Source organism: Planococcus citri, chromosome 1 (assembly GCF_950023065.1).
Source record: "Planococcus citri chromosome 1, ihPlaCitr1.1, whole genome shotgun sequence".
NCBI classification, from domain to species: domain Eukaryota; kingdom Metazoa; phylum Arthropoda; class Insecta; order Hemiptera; family Pseudococcidae; genus Planococcus; species Planococcus citri.
The window spans coordinates 76,475,574-76,492,319 of record NC_088677.1 but is presented as its reverse complement, the minus strand read 5'-3'; the positions used below and the strand labels follow the sequence as shown (position 1 = coordinate 76,492,319).

Here is a 16,746-nt window from a genome sequence, read left to right as displayed (position 1 = left end):
CTGCAAGCGAAACGAAAAAAATCATTAAATTGAATAAAAGAATCAAGTTCATAAAATAAGATCAATTTTTCAAGTTATACTTACGTTGAAAACACCACGTGGAGCTTCGAAGAAGACGTAATCCTTTGCCAAGTCAGTCGTACGGTTACGCTCATTTTTTCAAAACTTCCAACATTCCATCAGTAGCCTAAAACATGAAAACAATACAAATTGTAATTAAAAACCAAAACTTGCTAACAATTGGTAATCCAGCCTCGAGGGCGTATTTGAAAATGAATGTGCTTGGGGTCACCCATATTAAAATTTTTTGGTCACTGGAAAAATTCTGATTGTAGCCCCCCCGCCCCCAACAACGCCAAAATTAGGCGCATGAAAAGCCTTCAGATTCAGTTTTTTGTGATTTCTATCTGAATTGCAAATTCAAGAGAATTAAAATTCAATATCAAAAAAAAAATCAGAAAAGACATGCACTTTTGGTTCAACCCAAATTTTCAGAGAATCTCCTCCTCCTCCCTCCTCACCCATAAAATTTCTCTAGAAAAAAATTTTTTCGACTCGTCTCATTCGAAAAATTCCTGTAGAGAAAATTTTTTCGACTCAAGTTTCAGCCAAAGTTGAAATTTCTTCTTTTTCTCGAAGTCTCAAAACAGCCACTAAATCCCAAAAATCATCAACCTCAACATGCAACATTTCAAGGATTAAATTTCATTCAGCATTATGATGAATTTTAGAAACTTCAAAGTTCAAAGGATGGGCAATTTTTTTGGGAAAGAGGCTCCATCCATAAATAATAAAATGTCAATCTTTTTCAATCTTTTAATTTTTTTTTAAATTGTAGATACCAGAAAAAAGTATAAGAATTTGAACCATTAGAAAAAAAATTTATAAAATTGCACTCAAATGTATGTATTAAAATTGAATTTTCCCACTCCCGTTGTGTAAATTTGAATACTTTTCATGGACCGTTGAATTTTCAAAAATAGAAAAATGAAACCAGCCATCAAAAAATTTGCACATAATATTTTCGAGCGTTTTTTCCTACCAATGTTGATCCAAGAATCGACGACTTTTTGAATTTTAATACCTTTTTTTCAAACGTTATTCAATTTCACACGATTTTGAATTATTAGAATAAGAAATGGAAAATTGTATCCAATGATATTTTGTAAAAATTGACGGAGAGGGAGGAGTTCGATTAAAAAATCGCTTCAGTAATTCAAAGTGAGGAGGTCTTTGGAAATTGGGGGTTTTGAAAAAAAAAATATATTGTATTATGCAAAATCGCACCTGTTGAACCGAAGGCAGACTGCAATCGAGTTTCAATTTATTCAACGCATCGATCAAGTTCTCGTTTCCGTTAACCTTGCTATGAAAATTAGGCTCCGTAATACCCAGAATTGTAATCAACGTGCATAATCTAGTTTGAACAGTGACGTCGTTGCTTTCTTGCAGAATTGCTTGGAATTCTGTGTATCAACAAAACACACACAAATTAGTAAACAAAAGAATAGTACCAAACCACCAACATAATCGTAATATTTTTCACATCGATAAATATTACACTGGCAATATCAGATAAAACACAAACCTTGAACACAATCCAGTAAAGGAGGCACGATCATTTTTCTACTGTCTGGAATAACCATGTAAAGACGTAACGTGATGGAGACGAAATACTTGACGATAGACAGCGGTTCATTTCTCGTTCGCATCGATAATATGCTTTTGATGATTTGAAACACTCGCAGCGTAATACAGCACTCGAAAAACTGCTTCAAGAAACTCTTATCGACGAAGGTCAAATTACAAATTAGAAGCAGTAAATGTTGAAGCGCGGTTTCACGACTCGAATCAGTTTCTTTTTTTGGCAACATTTCGACGATCATTTCCTTCATAATTTTCACAAGATCGTGCATCACCGAGCAGTGCAGATAATTCTGAAAAAAAAACAACGCGAATAAATTAAATAACTCGAAACAATGTAAAATTATTCACAGAATAATGTAATGTTAATTCATTATCTCGTTCAAGTGATATTAATCACCGTTCCCTTTCGTTTCGGGCCCAAGTGCATAGTTCAATTCGCTGTATAATAAAAACATCTGGGCATATCAACGAAAGATTAAAATAACCATATGAACCGAAGTTAGAACTGATAAACCACACACCGAATTAAACTAACATCTGTCTCAACACTACTGAACGAAATTGCTCGCTTATACTTTATAGGTATATATGTACTATAAACAAGTTAATTTTTACCTCTTTAATGGCCGACAATTGCGATTCCGATATCGATTCGACGACGAATGGTAACGATAACAGTCTACAAACAGTGGTCACCACAGTTGGGCATTTCTTGCAATCGTTGAAAGCCTTCATGATTAACATGAAAGATGGCTTCTCAGTCAACACGTCAGTATCCGCCGAATACATCACATCTTCGATATTTTTTTTCAAAAATTCCGACCATTCTTCTTTCTGAGCCAGGAAAGATGGATCATTCGAGGAATCATCGGGATTCGATTCGATCGTGTTGTTCGATTTACTATACGCTGATGCCATCGAATCGGTTGATAATTTATTCGAAGGAGTCGTTCTGAAAACATTCAAGAAATTAACTAAAGAATTCATCGAAAAGGGGGGGGGGAAATATTAAAAGAGAAATCGCTGAATACCTTGTAGACGTTGGACAGTAAGGAACATTAGTTAACGGAGGTTGAATGGGCATAAAATTATAAGCTGTCGCAGGTAACGGATTCCACGAATTCATTCGGTTGTAATCTATAAGTACGAACGAAAAATAAACATTAACACGGTGCTTACTATTTAATACCTGACTATACGAAACAATGAACTACATTATAAATTTGACCTTCCACGAATACTTAAGTCTAATGAGAAATTGACACGTACGACAATTAACTGCGTAATTGCCCAGGTAGGGAGCGGAAAACAAACCAGTTTTGTTTCCTTCATTAAGCATCAACTTACCAGTAACGAGTGGAAAGAAAGCCTGTGCGATGAAAGGATGATGTAATATATACGGCCACGTAAGTCTTTCTAGAGGATTTTTCTGCAACAGTCCTTTCAAAAAAGATAGGCAAACCTCCGATAAATGAGTTGGCCACTGAATCGGTTTCATTCTAACCATCTGAATTAACTGAACGATGGAAGTGGTAGAATACGGAGTATGGCCGGTCAATAATTCGTAACCGATGCATCCGAGAGACCTGAATAAAATAACTCGAATTAAAACTCAATACGATATAAATTTCAAATCGAGTAACACTATTATTACCATAAATCCACTCTGTGATCGTAAGGCGACTCGTTCATAAGCTCAGGAGCCATATAAAGCGGTGTACCTTTAATCGATGTCAGTAAATCACGTCCTAAAGACTTGGCGAAACCGAAATCACACAGTTTGGCTGTCTCATTCGCATCGAGTAAGACATTTTGTGGTTTTAGATCTCTAGGAAAAGAAGCAAGTTGTTATTTTCATTCGATATTAACGAGATAATTTGATCGAATAGTTACCTGTGCAGCACACGATTAGAATGCAGATAGTACAAAGCCGCAATCAAATCACGTAGCACTTTTTTAACTTTATTTTCAGGAAATACTCCTTCCTGCTTGAGAACTCGACATAGATCTTTCTGAGCGAATTCGGTAATAACAACGAGCTACAACAATACAACACCAAAATATAAAATAATGTATCTTAAGTGAACATTTTGAGACCTTGAGGAGTAATTGTGAAAAATTTATTTTTTTGGAGATGTTCGACAAAGTGGAACCCTCAAACTTCAAAGTGGAATCTCGGTCTGCGATGCCTCGCTGTTTTTATTTTCTGTCAAGTGTTTAATTCCCTGTCGGTTGCGATGTGGTGATAGCGGTGATTTGTATTATCATCCTAACTTCTATACCTACACCTATCCTCATATTACATGTTACAGCCGCCCCCTTGTGTCCGTGCAGGGCTTTCGACCTTGTTGGGGAGGTTTTGAGTACGTTTAAATTTTGCAATTTTGACTTTTCCGATATCTTCTTGTAGAGGAATGTATGTAGATGAAGCTTAGAAGGTGTAGCGGTGTAATATTGTAGGTAATATCAAGACATTGATACTTGCTTCTTATTGAAACTGATTTAATCGGAAAGGGTCCCACTTTGTTCACAAAGTTTGCATACAAAGTGGAATCAGGTTCCACTTTGGTGATATAAGGATTCCACTCTGTGCGAGAGTCCCACTTTGTATGAAATCTTTCAAAGCACTTAGATATACATACTTCGTTGTCCGTCTCGAACGAGTAGATCATACGTATGATGTTAGGATGCTGTAGATTCTTTTGAATTTCACATTCTTTCCGAAGCATGAACACTTCGGCTGGTTTCCGGCCATTCTAAACAATATAAAAATTACTCACTTAGAAATTTTTCGACTATATTAACTTTAAAATCGTGAAAAACAGAGCAATAATCGAAACGTCGTCATTACCTTAGAGATCACTTTGTAAGCAACAAGTTCGTTGGTTTCGCGAAAGCGTGCTTTGTAAACTTTGCCGAACGAACCTTCTCCAATTACGTGATATATTTCGTAACTTCGTGGATTCATCGTAGTGAGATGGCCGCAATTTCAACTAATACACAACAATATTAAAACAGATATATTCAAGAAACACCACTCGACATTTTTCTTTTCAAAATATTTTGAATTCTTGAAGTGAAACTAGTGAAACAAGAAACACGAATACAAAATACGAATGGTTACATTTACAATTACGAACACACACGAAGGTCAAAGAAGCGATAACCTCACCGGAAACGGCCGAATAACGGGAAAGTGAACGCATGCGCAGTACGAATCTCTGCACTTTCAGCTCAGCCAATCAGCGCGCAGCATTCAAAGAATCCGTCCGACGCGCTCTCTTCTGGGAAAAAAGTGAACAAAAACTACCACATAATCATAATTTGAAATTACCTGTAAATTACTAGATCCCCAGCGAACGTAATTAAGGCTCTATATAAAGTGGGTGAGCGCATCGGCCATTTTGTTCCCTGAGTGATAACGGACTAGTAAGTATGCATACAATTTCTCACGTAAAAAATGCAATTTTCTCGATAGTTCGCGAGTCCGGGTGAACTTACGTGTAGTCTCAAATTAAAGACAATAAAATTTCCTATCGATCGATGTTAAATTTTGATCATTTCATGAAAAAATAACGACTTTATGAATACTTCAATTTTACTGATTTCTGCGTACTACGTACGTCGTCTTTAAACTAAAAATACTCGAAATTTTCAGTGGACGCATAGGTATTTTAATACAGCAAAATGTTCGTTATTTTATCCTCTTTAAAATGAGCTATTACCGAAAGCTCTACATGCAACCGTTCAAAAGTTTTCGAAGTTGAAAGTTGGGAAAACAAGCTGTGGATGGTAAGTACTGAAGTTTGAACTAATATTACTCGAAATTTTCAGTGGACACGTAGGTATTTTAATACATCAAAATGTTCGTAATTGTATCCTTTTTAAAATGGTTGTTTACCGAAAGCTCTACCTTCAACCGTTCAAAAGTTTTTGAAGTTCAAAGTTGCGGAAAGTGGTCAAATTGTGTTATCACTGTTATCAGTCACTTAGTTTTGATCAGTATTTTACTTTCCGCAAATTTGATCTTCAAGATCTTTTGAACGATGAGAGGTAGAACTTTCGTTATAAGCTCATTTTAAAGACGATAAAATTACGAACATTTTGCTGTATTAAAATATCCATGTGTCCGTTGAAAATTTTGAGTAAAATTTGTTCAAAGTCAAATACTTACTGCCCGCAGCTGATTTTCGCAACTTTCAACTTCGAAAACTTTTGAACGGTTGCATGTAGAGCTTTCGGTAATAGCTCATTTTAAAGAGGATAAAATAACGAACATTTTACTGTAATAAAATACCTATGTGTCCACTGAAAATTTCGAGTATTTTTACTTTAAAGATGACGTACGTAGTATATGCAAAAATCAGTAAAATAGAAATATTCATAAAATCGTTATTTTTACGCGAAATGATCAAAATTTAACATCAATCGATAGGGAATTTTATTGTCTTTAATTTAAGACTGCATAACAGTTCACCCAAACTCGCGAACAATTTAAAAAATTGCATGCATAATTACTGGTTCGTTATCACTTCAGGGAACAAAATGGTGGATGCACTCACCTGGTTTATATAGAGCCCTAACGTAATTACCGATGTTCCGGTGTTGGTGTTTGTTTTTTTTTCTCGATTTTGTTGTTGTCAGTGGAAAATTATCTCTTGGTCAGTCGATTAATTGATTAATGTTTTACGGACGTGAAACAAGTGAACGGTGAATGATGGTGTATTGAAATCGAGCTGTTGGATCTTCATTCGTATAGTATTCTTTCGCCGGTCGCTCTAGTTTCGTGTTTCTCGCGAAAATGGCGACAACAATGGGTCCTCCGCAGAATTCTCCTTCTCCGTCTGGATTTCCTCCTCATCCACCTGGACCAGTAAGTAATCTTCGGTTTATTTTGACCTGAAATAATTTAAAATACTGATAATTGACTCGATAATCCAATTATCACTGAGTTCTCGAGTACAGAAAGTTGCTGGAGTAAGTGATAATTCACCGATTGAATTTATTTTACAGCCGAGTGGAAGGCAGGAAAACTTGAACGCCCTTCAACGAGCTATCGATTCGATGGAAGAGAAAGGACTGCAAGAAGATCCTAGATATTCTCAACTGTTGGCATTACGAGCTCGTCACGAAAACATGGAACCTCCTCGTCAACCAATGCCCCAAGTGAGATTCGCTCATCGATTATTCAACGACGAACCTAATCCCGACTTTATTCATCTAATTACAATACGATTTTATTTTCAACTTTAGCCACAAGGACCGCCGATGAACTCCGGTAAACAGTTTTTTACTCAAGAACAACTACAACAACTTCGAGCACAGATCTTCGCTTACAGAATGTTAGCCAGAAACATGCCCCTTAATCCGGAGCTAAGTTTAGCCCTACAAGGTAAAAAAGTAGACGCTCCAATTGCTATGCAACCTCCTCCGGTAAACGGAGCACCACCGCCAGGATCCTTTGGACCTCAATCCAGACCTGCAGGAGACTCTGGTAAATATCCGATCTCTTTGCATTAATGATTTTCGAATCGTATTTTCTAATCATGATGTTCTTCTAGGTCCTGAAACTGATCCGATTCAACCTCCCAGACCAGTAGAACAACCTCCAGCTCCGGTTCAACCCGGCTCAATGCCTGTATTAAGCAACGTACCTCCAGTTGCTGTCAAACCAGCAGGTCCGGCTCCGTCACCACCTCAACCTACTGCAACGGTTCAACCAGCTGTCCAACCTCCTCCGACACCTGCACCTCCCGTACCTCCGGTTCAGAAACAAATTCGCGTAACTCCGATTCCGAAACCAGCCGGTATCGATCCATTGATAATTTTACAAGAGAGAGAGAACCGAACAGCGGCCAGAATCGCTCATCGGATCGAAGAATTGGATAATTTACCAACGAATATGTCCGAGGATTTGAGAATCATGGCCGAAATTGAACGTAGGGCTTTGAGAGTGCTTAATTTTCAGAGACAGTTGAGAGCAGAAGTGAGTTCTTGGTACAAGGAAATTTTTTTCAAAAACGGAATATCGATTTAATCGATTATTTTTCTAGGTATTAGCCTGCGCTAGACGTGACACAACTCTCGAAACAGCTGTCAACATTAAAGCTTATAAACGTACCAAGAGGCAAGGGTTACGAGAAGCTAGATCTACGGAGAAATTAGAGAAACAACAGAAACTTGAAGCTGAGCGTAAAAAGAGACAGAAACATCAAGTAATTTACTTCAACAACGATTATCTGTTTGCCCTGTCGAGAGCTTCTGACTGATTTTTTATTTTCTACTTCTAGGAATACCTGAGCACCGTTTTACAACACTGCAAAGATCTTAAAGAATTTCATCGTAATAATCAAACTAAAGTCGCTAAGATTAATAAAGCTATATTGAACTATCATGCCAATGCTGAACGTGAACAGAAAAAAGAACAGGAAAGAATTGAAAAAGAACGTATGCGAAGACTTATGGCTGAAGATGAAGAAGGTTACAGGTACGAGTTTTCTTCTCAATAATCTCAGCGACGATTAGATCGAATTCTATTATTTTAATGATTCTAGGAAACTTATCGATCAAAAGAAAGATAAACGATTGGCCTTCCTGCTTTCTCAAACCGACGAATACATTAGTAATCTTACAGAGATGGTTAAACAACATAAAATGGACCAACGCAAGAAACAAGAGGAAGAGGAAAAGAAAGAAAGAAAAGTGAGTTCTCGAACTACCTACTCATTTCGAACATAAAATTCAACGTGTGTAACTTGACTATTGTTTGTCCAGTTGAAAAAGAAACGTCAACTACTGGAGGCCGAAGGTATGAACAATTCCACTGTTCATGTGGCCGTCGTAGAAGTCGCAACTGGTAAACAGTTGAGAGGAGATGATGCTCCTTTGGCTAGTCAGCTCAATTCCTGGTTGGATTCGCATCCCGGTTGGGAAATCGTCGACGATTCCGAAGACGAAGAGGATCAGGATGAGGATAATATGTCGAGGGGTGAGTTCAACGACCTTAACGTAGATGTATCGGTATTCGAGTCTCGTAGAGGCTTTGTTGGTGTCCGTTATATGGATATTACTCACGTTACGAATGCTCTATCCGCAGACCGAGACAGAATGGATGAAAGTAGAACCAAAGATGTTATTAGAAAAGCCAAAGTTGAAGATGACGAGTATAAGAATGCCAACGAGGAGCATACTTATTACAGGTTTGTAATTTTGTCGATTTTTTTCTCAATTCGAGAACTAGTAGAGAAATAAATATTAAATGATTCTATTATTTTTTTTCAGTATTGCTCATACAGTTCACGAATGTGTGACCGAACAAGCTTCTATTATGCATAATGGAAAGCTAAAAGAATACCAAATCAAGGCAAGTTACCTTTCAACATACAATTTGAAACGAAAACTTGAACGAAAATTAATTGAAAAATCTGTCTTAGGGTTTGGAATGGTTGGTGTCGTTATACAATAACAACTTAAATGGTATCCTGGCCGATGAGATGGGTCTGGGTAAAACCATCCAAACTATAGCGTTAATTACTTATCTCATGGAGAAGAAAAACGTCAATGGACCGTTTTTAATCATCGTACCTTTATCGTAAGCTATTTTTTATGAATGGATTTTTAAAAGTCGCGTAGATTTTTAAAATGATCTTATTTTTTTTATAGAACTTTATCCAATTGGGCTTTGGAATTCGAAAAATGGGCTTCTAGCGTTTGTGTTGTGGCCTATAAAGGATCTCCAGTCGCAAGACGCATGTTACAAGCACAAATGAAAGCAGCTAAATTCAACGTACTGCTGACCACCTACGAATACGTTATCAAAGATAAATCCATCTTAGCCAAAGTGAGCAAAACCGGGATTTTAAAAACAGGGCTCGCGTACTCGGTTACTTTTCAAGTCATTTTTGACTAAAATTGCGAAAAAGTATAATTTTTTGCCGATTATTCCCAAGAAATTGACCAAGTCTTTACCTATTTATTTTCTGCTAAAAATTCTCAAAAATTCTCGCTTTTTCAAAAATTTACAAAAAAGTTTGTTTTATAGAAAAATCATTAATAATTGTCGCATTTTGCAAAAATTCCCAAAATATTGCACATTTTATGCAAAATTGTCCAAATTTCCTGTTTTTTTTTTTTACCAAAATTGCGAAAAAGTATATTTTTTTTACATTAAGTGCCATAAAATCCTATTTTGTGCTAAAATTGTCAAAAGTCTCGCTTTTTGCCAAAAATTTATGAAAACTTACTTTCTAGCAAAGTTGCTAAAAAATTTCATTTTTTCCAAAAATTCACCCTTTTTTGAAAAATTAGTCAAAAATTCTCTCTTTTTCAAAAATGACAAAAATTTTTGCTTTTTAACAAAATGGTTAAAAATTGTCGTCTTTTTGCAAAAAATTCCAAAAATTGTTCGAAAGTTTTTCAAAAATTCCAGCTTTTTCACAAACTAAAAAAAAAAAATCGTTTTCTAGAAAAATCGCCAATAATTGTCCCTTTTGGCAGCAAACTTCAAAAAACTCCCAATTTTTGGAATTTTTTGCAAAAAGACAATTTTTAACCATTTTGTTAAAAAGCAAAAATTTTTGTCATTTTTGAAAAAGAGAGAAATTTTGACAAATTTTTCAAAAAATGGTAAATTTTTGGAAAAAATGAAATTTTTTAGCAAATTTGCTAGAAAGTTAGTTTTTGTAAATTTTTGGCGAAAAGCAAGACTTTTGACAATTTCAGCATAAAATAGGATTTTATGGCACTTATTGTAGAAAAATGTACTTTTTCGCAATTTAAATTTTCAAAATTTTCGTTTTTTTGACCAGAATTGCAAAAAAGTATTTTTTTTTCCAATAATTGCCAAATCCTGTTTTTTTTTTGCAAAAAAAGACAAACAGTCTTGTTTTAGCAAAATTGGTGTAAAATTTCAACTTTTTTTGAAAAATTGACCAAAATTCTAGGTTTTTTTGTCGGAAATTGTCAAAATCTTGCAATTTGACAACATTTTTTGAAAATTCTTGCTTTTTCAAAATGACACAACTGTTATTTGTTACATTAGCAAAATGGCTTATTTTTTGGAGAAAATTCCAAGAAGTCTCATATTTTTCCAAAAATTTGTCCAAGTTTTACTTTCTTGATAGAAATTGCGAAAAAAATGGGTACCTTTTTCTATGCCCTGATTATTTAACAAAAGTTCCTACTTTTTTCAGCTTTCTTGCTCTTGCTTTTTTACAATTTTTTTTCTTTCAGTTGCTAAAAAAAAATTTTTCAAGAATCACCCAAATATATTGTTTTTTTTTTTGCAAAAATAAAAAATATTACTTTTTTACCAATAATTCCTCAAAAAAAAAGACCTGCTTTTTGTTAAGATTTTCAAAAGTCTTGCTGTTTACCAAAAATTTTCGTTTCTTACCAAAAAGTTGCAAATTGGTACAACTTTTTTAAAATTAAAAACCAGAACATTTCAATTGAAAAGTTTTGTTTTGTTTTGGGTCATTTTTCTCCGCATTGAAATTTTTTTCATGTTTTGTCACTTTTTTGCTTACTTATTGGTTACTTTTTCGAGCATTTTTAGTTGCCAAAGTTACTTTTTTTTGGAAAAAATTGAGTACAACCCTCGTAAAAAATACTTCTCGAAATATTCATAAATTCAACGGTATTTTCGAATTTTACAGATTCAATGGAGATATATGATCATCGACGAAGGTCATCGTATGAAGAATCATCACTGTAAACTGACCCAAGTATTAAACACTCATTACATCGCATCTCATCGATTACTATTAACTGGTACACCTTTGCAAAACAAACTGCCAGAATTATGGGCCTTGCTGAATTTCTTATTACCATCGATTTTCAAATCAGTATCAACTTTCGAGCAATGGTTCAACGCTCCTTTCGCCACGACCGGTGAAAAGGTACGAAAAATAAATCTGCATAGATTGATTATGCAGACTGCAGAGTTATCATAATTATGTTGATTTTTTTCTTTTCAAAGGTCGAATTGAACGAAGAAGAAACTATTTTGATTATTCGTCGTTTGCATAAAGTATTAAGGCCATTCTTACTCAGACGTTTGAAAAAAGAAGTCGAATCTCAGTTACCTGATAAAGTCGAGTATATAATTAAATGCGACATGTCCGGATTGCAAAGAGTATTATACAGGTTAGCTCAATTTTCGAAACACGTGGTAATCAGTTTTCATTGGATTGAATTGAAAAATGGGAATTTTTTTCAGACACATGCAAAGTAAAGGTGTTCTGCTCACCGATGGTTCGGAAAAAGGTAAACAAGGCAAAGGAGGAGCGAAAGCGTTGATGAATACCATCGTGCAATTGAGGAAATTATGTAATCACCCCTTCATGTTCCAACATATCGAGGAGAAATACAACGAACACGTTGGATCTAATGGTATTTCGAATGGGTAAGAAAATGAAATAATTTTAATGACTAAAATTTATCTCAGCTTGTTTTAAAATTCTACAACACTTGAAAGTTATTCTAAATATTCTCAACGTATCTGTGCTGATTTTCAGACCTGATCTGTACCGTGTCTCGGGTAAATTTGAACTACTCGATAGAATCCTACCTAAATTGAAAGCCACCGGTCACAGAGTATTGCTGTTTTGTCAAATGACCCAACTAATGACCATCATGGAAGATTACCTGAACTGGCGTAAATTCACATATCTACGTTTGGACGGTATGACTAAATCTGAAGATCGAGGAGATCTACTGAAGAAATTCAACAGCCCAGACAGCGAATACTTCCTATTCTTATTGAGTACACGAGCCGGTGGTCTAGGTTTAAATTTGCAATCCGCCGATTCGGTTGTTATATTCGATTCAGATTGGAATCCTCATCAAGTTGGTCATTTTTATAAAAAAAATAAATCCCTAATTTCGATAAAATCCCTAAAACTGGAATTTTTCGTAGGATTTACAAGCTCAAGATCGAGCCCATCGTATCGGTCAAAAAAACGAAGTACGCGTGTTACGTTTAATGACGGTGAACTCGGTCGAAGAACGTATCTTGGCCGCGGCTCGGTACAAGTTGAACATGGACGAGAAAGTTATCCAAGCTGGTATGTTCGATCAAAAATCCACCGGATCCGAAAGACAGCAATTCCTGCAGACTATTTTGCATCAAGATGATGCCGACGACGAGGTACAACAGTCTCTCTTTTTTTCACGTTTCCAATGTGTAAATGAACCGATGCTTAATCGTAGCGAAATTTCGACTTTAGGAGGAAAACGAAGTACCCGATGATGAAACGGTGAACCAGATGATCGCTAGGAGCGAAACTGAATTCGAAACGTTCCAAAAAATGGATCTAGAAAGACGTAGAGAAGATGCTAAACTCGGCCCGAATCGTAAATCACGTCTAATAGAGGAATCCGAGTTACCCGACTGGTTGGTCAAAGATGACGAAGAGGTAATTTCCCCTCACTACGCTTCTTTTTCATCGATAATTATTCCAAATGGGAATTTTTTCATCTAAATTCAATTTTACAGGTTGAAAAATGGACTATCGAAGAAGATCAAGAAACATTAAACGCGAGCATGGGACGTGGATCGAGAGCACGTAAAGAAGTAGACTATTCTGATAGTTTAACGGAAAAAGAATGGCGCAAGGTACATCTATCGGAGTGATTACCTCGATCAATATTTTTTTGAGTCGAGATGATACATATTATAATATTTAATAATCTGTAGGCTATCGGCGATACTTACGATGATGACGAAGACGACGACGACGAAGAAATCAAAACCACCAAGAGAGCGACGAGGAAACGAAAGAAACGCGGCTCGATTATCGAAGAAGATGACGATGAAGATGATCCTTCGGTATCCTATCAAAAGAAAAAACGTCCAGCGGACAAAGTCAACGATGAAAAATTGAAAAAGCAAATGAGACGTATTATGGATATCGTCATAGAATACAAAAACGAGTAAGTTTCGAACTAGCGTATTTTTTACAAGTATAATAAATAAAGATATGTACCTGGAAAAATGTCTGATAATTTGAATATTAATTGGTTTGTGTGTTTTTTTCCGCAGGGATGATCGAGTGCTGAGCGAACCGTTCCAAAAATTGCCTTCGAGAAGGAAATTCCCCGATTATTACGACATGATCAAAAAACCCATTGATATTAAGAAAATTAAAACCAAGATCAACGATGGCAAAGTAATTTAGAGTTTTTTTGTTTTGGAGACTGTTGCAGTGAACATGGTGAAATTGCGTTAGACTCTCTAGGGAGCTATCCCATCTAGCAGAAAATTTTCAAATCAATCACAAACCAAAATTTTCTGCTTGATGAAAATTTTCTGCTTGAAAGAGTATTTTTCGATTTTTGGAGAATTTTTGATAATTAAATTTGGGTTTGAAATGAGAAAAATCAACATTTCACCACATATATCGAGCAACCTGAATTTTTGAATGCGCTCAATTTTCACCCCCCCCCCCCTCCCCTCGCATCAATTGGAAATGATTTCGAATCGTTTTAAGCAGTAGTGGAGCGTTCTAAAAAAGAGTATACAAAACAAATCGCAAACCAAAATTTATGGGGCTTTTATCTGCATTCTTTGATTTTTGTAAAATTTTTGAAATTCAAAATTTCTAGTGCTCAAAAGTGCATTATTTGATTTTTGAAGAATTTTTGAAAAATAAATTTGGCCCAAAAATGGTAAAAATTAAAATAAATTTGAAAATGCATTATTTGATTTTTGGAAACTAAATTGAGATAAAAAAATCAAAATTTTCCCAAATTGATCTAAAAATTTGAATTTTTGTATGTAACGTATTTTCTACCCCCCTCCCCCACTTCAAATGATTGGGAAAGGTTCCGAACAATTTTCAATTTTGAACAGTTCTGGATCCTTCAGAAAAGAAGCATGCAAGAATACATCACGAACCAAAACTTTATAGATGCTTAAAAGTGCATTATTATTTGATTTTTGAGGAATTTTTGAAGATTAAATTTGGCCCAAAAATGGTAAAAATCAAAATTTGAAAGTGTATTATTTGATTCTTGGAAATTTAATTAAAATAAAAAAAATCAAAATTTTCCCAGATTGATCTAAAAATCTGAATTTTTGTATGTAACGTATTTTCTACCCCCCCCCCCCCCCCTCCTCAAATGATCTCAACTGATTGGAAAAGGTTTCGAACAATTTTGAACAGTTCCTGGATCCTTCAGAAAAGAAGCATGCGAGAACACATCACGAACCAAAACTTTTGATGCTTAAAAGTGCATTATTATTTGATTTTTGGAGAATTTTTGAAACTTAGTGGGAAAAAATCAAAATTTGAAAATGCATAATTTAATTTCTGGAAATTCAATTTACACCAAAAATACGAAAAATCAACATTTTTTCAAATCGACCTAGAAATCTGAATTTTGGTGTTTACTTCATTTTCACACCCCCCCCCCCTCAATTAATGAAAAAAAATTTGCACCATTTTGAGCAGTTTTGGAGCTTCCAGAAAAGCAACATCCAAAAAAACATAACAAACCAAAATTTCAAACGCTTAAAAGTGCACTATTTTTGATTTTTGGAAAATTTTTAAAAATTTAATTTGGGTTACAAATTGGAAAAATCGAAATTTTACCATCGATTAGAAACTGTTTCGAATCGTTTTGAGCAGTTCTGAAGTCAGCAACAAAATTTTCAAAGAATGAAATTTTCAAAAACATTTGCTAAATAAAGTTGAAATACTCAAATTCAATTTCAACATTCTGAGTCGATTGGAGATGGTTTTTCAGTCGTTCTGGAGCCTCCGTAGGGTATTTCGGAATTTCCAGATTTTCAAAAAAAGTCATTTAAACCGTCTGAATCAACTTTAGCCTGACTTTGATTCCTATTAACACGATTGGTCCTTCTTAGAAATTCACTTGACCTATTATTCCCCCCCCCTTTTTTTTAAATTGGTCTCTACCAGCTCAAAATTGTGTGCATTTCTCCGGCGATTTCACGATAGTAAATTTCCAAGAATAGCGTATTTTCTACCATTAATGATTATTTCAGAATTTTTTGAACAGTGGGTGGTGCTGCTCCTGAAATTTCAGGTGTTTAGATTCAAGTGAAAATTTACCTAATCAAAATCACTGGATAATGAAATACTGTACATGATATTTCTATCTGGTTTCGTTTTGTTAAAATCAAAGGATGTCAGTTTGAGTGAGTTCTTCTTAAGTGACCCTTCGTGTATTCAAATAGCCAACCAAAAAACAAGTTTTGAAATGACTTTATAAAATGGAGGTGTGTCCATTATTCAAAAAATTCTGAAAAAATATCATCAGTGGTAGAAAATACCCTGAAAAATTGTTTAAAAAATGTTTTCAATTTAGGACCCCCCCCCCCCTTTGCACACTAATTTAAAGTTTTCAAAGAGAATTTCAAAGTCGTGGTTGAGGCGAAAAGAAAAATTTTAAAAAGTCAGGGTCATTGCCCTCAGGTACCTCGAATCTTCGTATCAAGTTTCAAGTGAATTTTGGAGCCCCCCTCCCCCCCCCACCATCATTCTGTGATACTGAGCGAGAAAAATGTAGCATAAAAATCAAAATCTTAGACAAAAGCAGTCTCACCAACAATTCACCATGCTCACTGCACCGAACCTTTATTTCAAAATTCAAATTCTATATAATTTGTTAACCAATTTTTGTGATTTTTTTTGCAGTATTCATCGATAGATGAGCTAGAATATGATTTCATATTGCTGTGCAAAAATGCCCAAAGATATAACGAAGACCAATCGGTGATATTTAACGACTCAGTCGAACTTGAAAAGGTCTTCATGGATGCTAGAAATGAAGTGGAAAACTCTTCTTAATCGCTTTGCTTTTATCAATTAGTATTTTTAAATTTTACGCTTAATTAATCTACGAAACTGCTTTTTTAATCCCGAGTGTTTGTATTTTATAGACGATTTGTATTATTTATATATCGAAATGGTTTCCTTAGGAATCAATTTAATCAACGAACCGTCGACAGTTTTAGATTTTTAATTTTTGTATAGTTTTGCATTTTTTCTTTTTTTTTTTTGTTCTATTTATTTACGTAATAAAGCCAAATTAATTTTAAATTGCGTTGAATTCGTTCAAGATGTGTGTTTA

General features: G+C 35.0%; 2 protein-coding genes across 5 annotated transcripts in view; one reads left to right on the top strand and one right to left on the bottom strand.

Annotated features, from left to right (window-relative positions):
* Window positions 1-4,790, bottom strand: part of fu (STKc_STK36 domain-containing protein fused) — a 46,500-nt gene extending 41,710 nt beyond the window's left edge. For all 3 annotated transcript variants that reach the window (XM_065347054.1, XM_065347063.1, XM_065347072.1), the window contains exons 1-10: window positions 4,499-4,790; window positions 4,290-4,403; window positions 3,541-3,686; window positions 3,302-3,475; window positions 2,995-3,233; window positions 2,679-2,784; window positions 2,263-2,599; window positions 1,589-1,937; window positions 1,288-1,466; window positions 85-187 (exon numbers count right to left, since the gene is read on the bottom strand). In XM_065347054.1, the coding sequence (XP_065203126.1) occupies window positions 152-187; window positions 1,288-1,466; window positions 1,589-1,937; window positions 2,263-2,599; window positions 2,679-2,784; window positions 2,995-3,233; window positions 3,302-3,475; window positions 3,541-3,686; window positions 4,290-4,403; window positions 4,499-4,615 (1,797 nt within the window). In that variant the 5' untranslated portion in view covers window positions 4,616-4,790 and the 3' untranslated portion in view covers window positions 85-151. The remainder of the gene's footprint in view (window positions 1-84; window positions 188-1,287; window positions 1,467-1,588; window positions 1,938-2,262; window positions 2,600-2,678; window positions 2,785-2,994; window positions 3,234-3,301; window positions 3,476-3,540; window positions 3,687-4,289; window positions 4,404-4,498) is intronic.
* Window positions 4,791-6,243: 1,453 nt separating this feature from the next.
* LOC135833302 (ATP-dependent helicase brm-like) lies at window positions 6,244-16,715 on the top strand. 2 transcript variants are annotated; one of them, XM_065347043.1, is made up of 22 exons: window positions 6,248-6,520; window positions 6,661-6,813; window positions 6,901-7,141; window positions 7,209-7,633; window positions 7,701-7,862; window positions 7,938-8,134; window positions 8,202-8,349; window positions 8,422-8,635; window positions 8,744-8,846; window positions 8,929-9,010; window positions 9,081-9,238; window positions 9,310-9,487; window positions 11,304-11,546; window positions 11,627-11,793; window positions 11,867-12,052; window positions 12,165-12,495; window positions 12,566-12,796; window positions 12,876-13,064; window positions 13,145-13,264; window positions 13,346-13,581; window positions 13,691-13,817; window positions 16,311-16,715. In XM_065347043.1, the coding sequence occupies exons 1-22, from the start codon at window positions 6,449-6,451 to the stop codon at window positions 16,461-16,463; spliced, it is 4,116 nt and encodes a 1,371-aa protein (XP_065203115.1). In that variant the 5' UTR covers window positions 6,248-6,448; the 3' UTR covers window positions 16,464-16,715. The 2 variants fall into 2 exon arrangements, with proteins under 2 accessions (XP_065203106.1, XP_065203115.1); XM_065347034.1 differs by having other exon boundaries at window positions 6,244-6,520; window positions 8,422-8,846.
* The last annotated feature ends 31 nt before the right edge of the window (window positions 16,716-16,746 follow it).

Coding starts and splice junctions, on each gene's coding strand:
- LOC135833302 (XM_065347034.1), top strand. CDS start 6,449: ATGGCGACAACAATGGGTCCTCCGCAGAATTCTCCTTCTCCGTCTGGA. Junction 7,142..7,208: donor CAGACCTGCAGGAGACTCTG/GTAAATATCCGA, acceptor ATGTTCTTCTAG/GTCCTGAAACTGATCCGATT. Junction 11,547..11,626: donor TCGCCACGACCGGTGAAAAG/GTACGAAAAATA, acceptor TTCTTTTCAAAG/GTCGAATTGAACGAAGAAGA.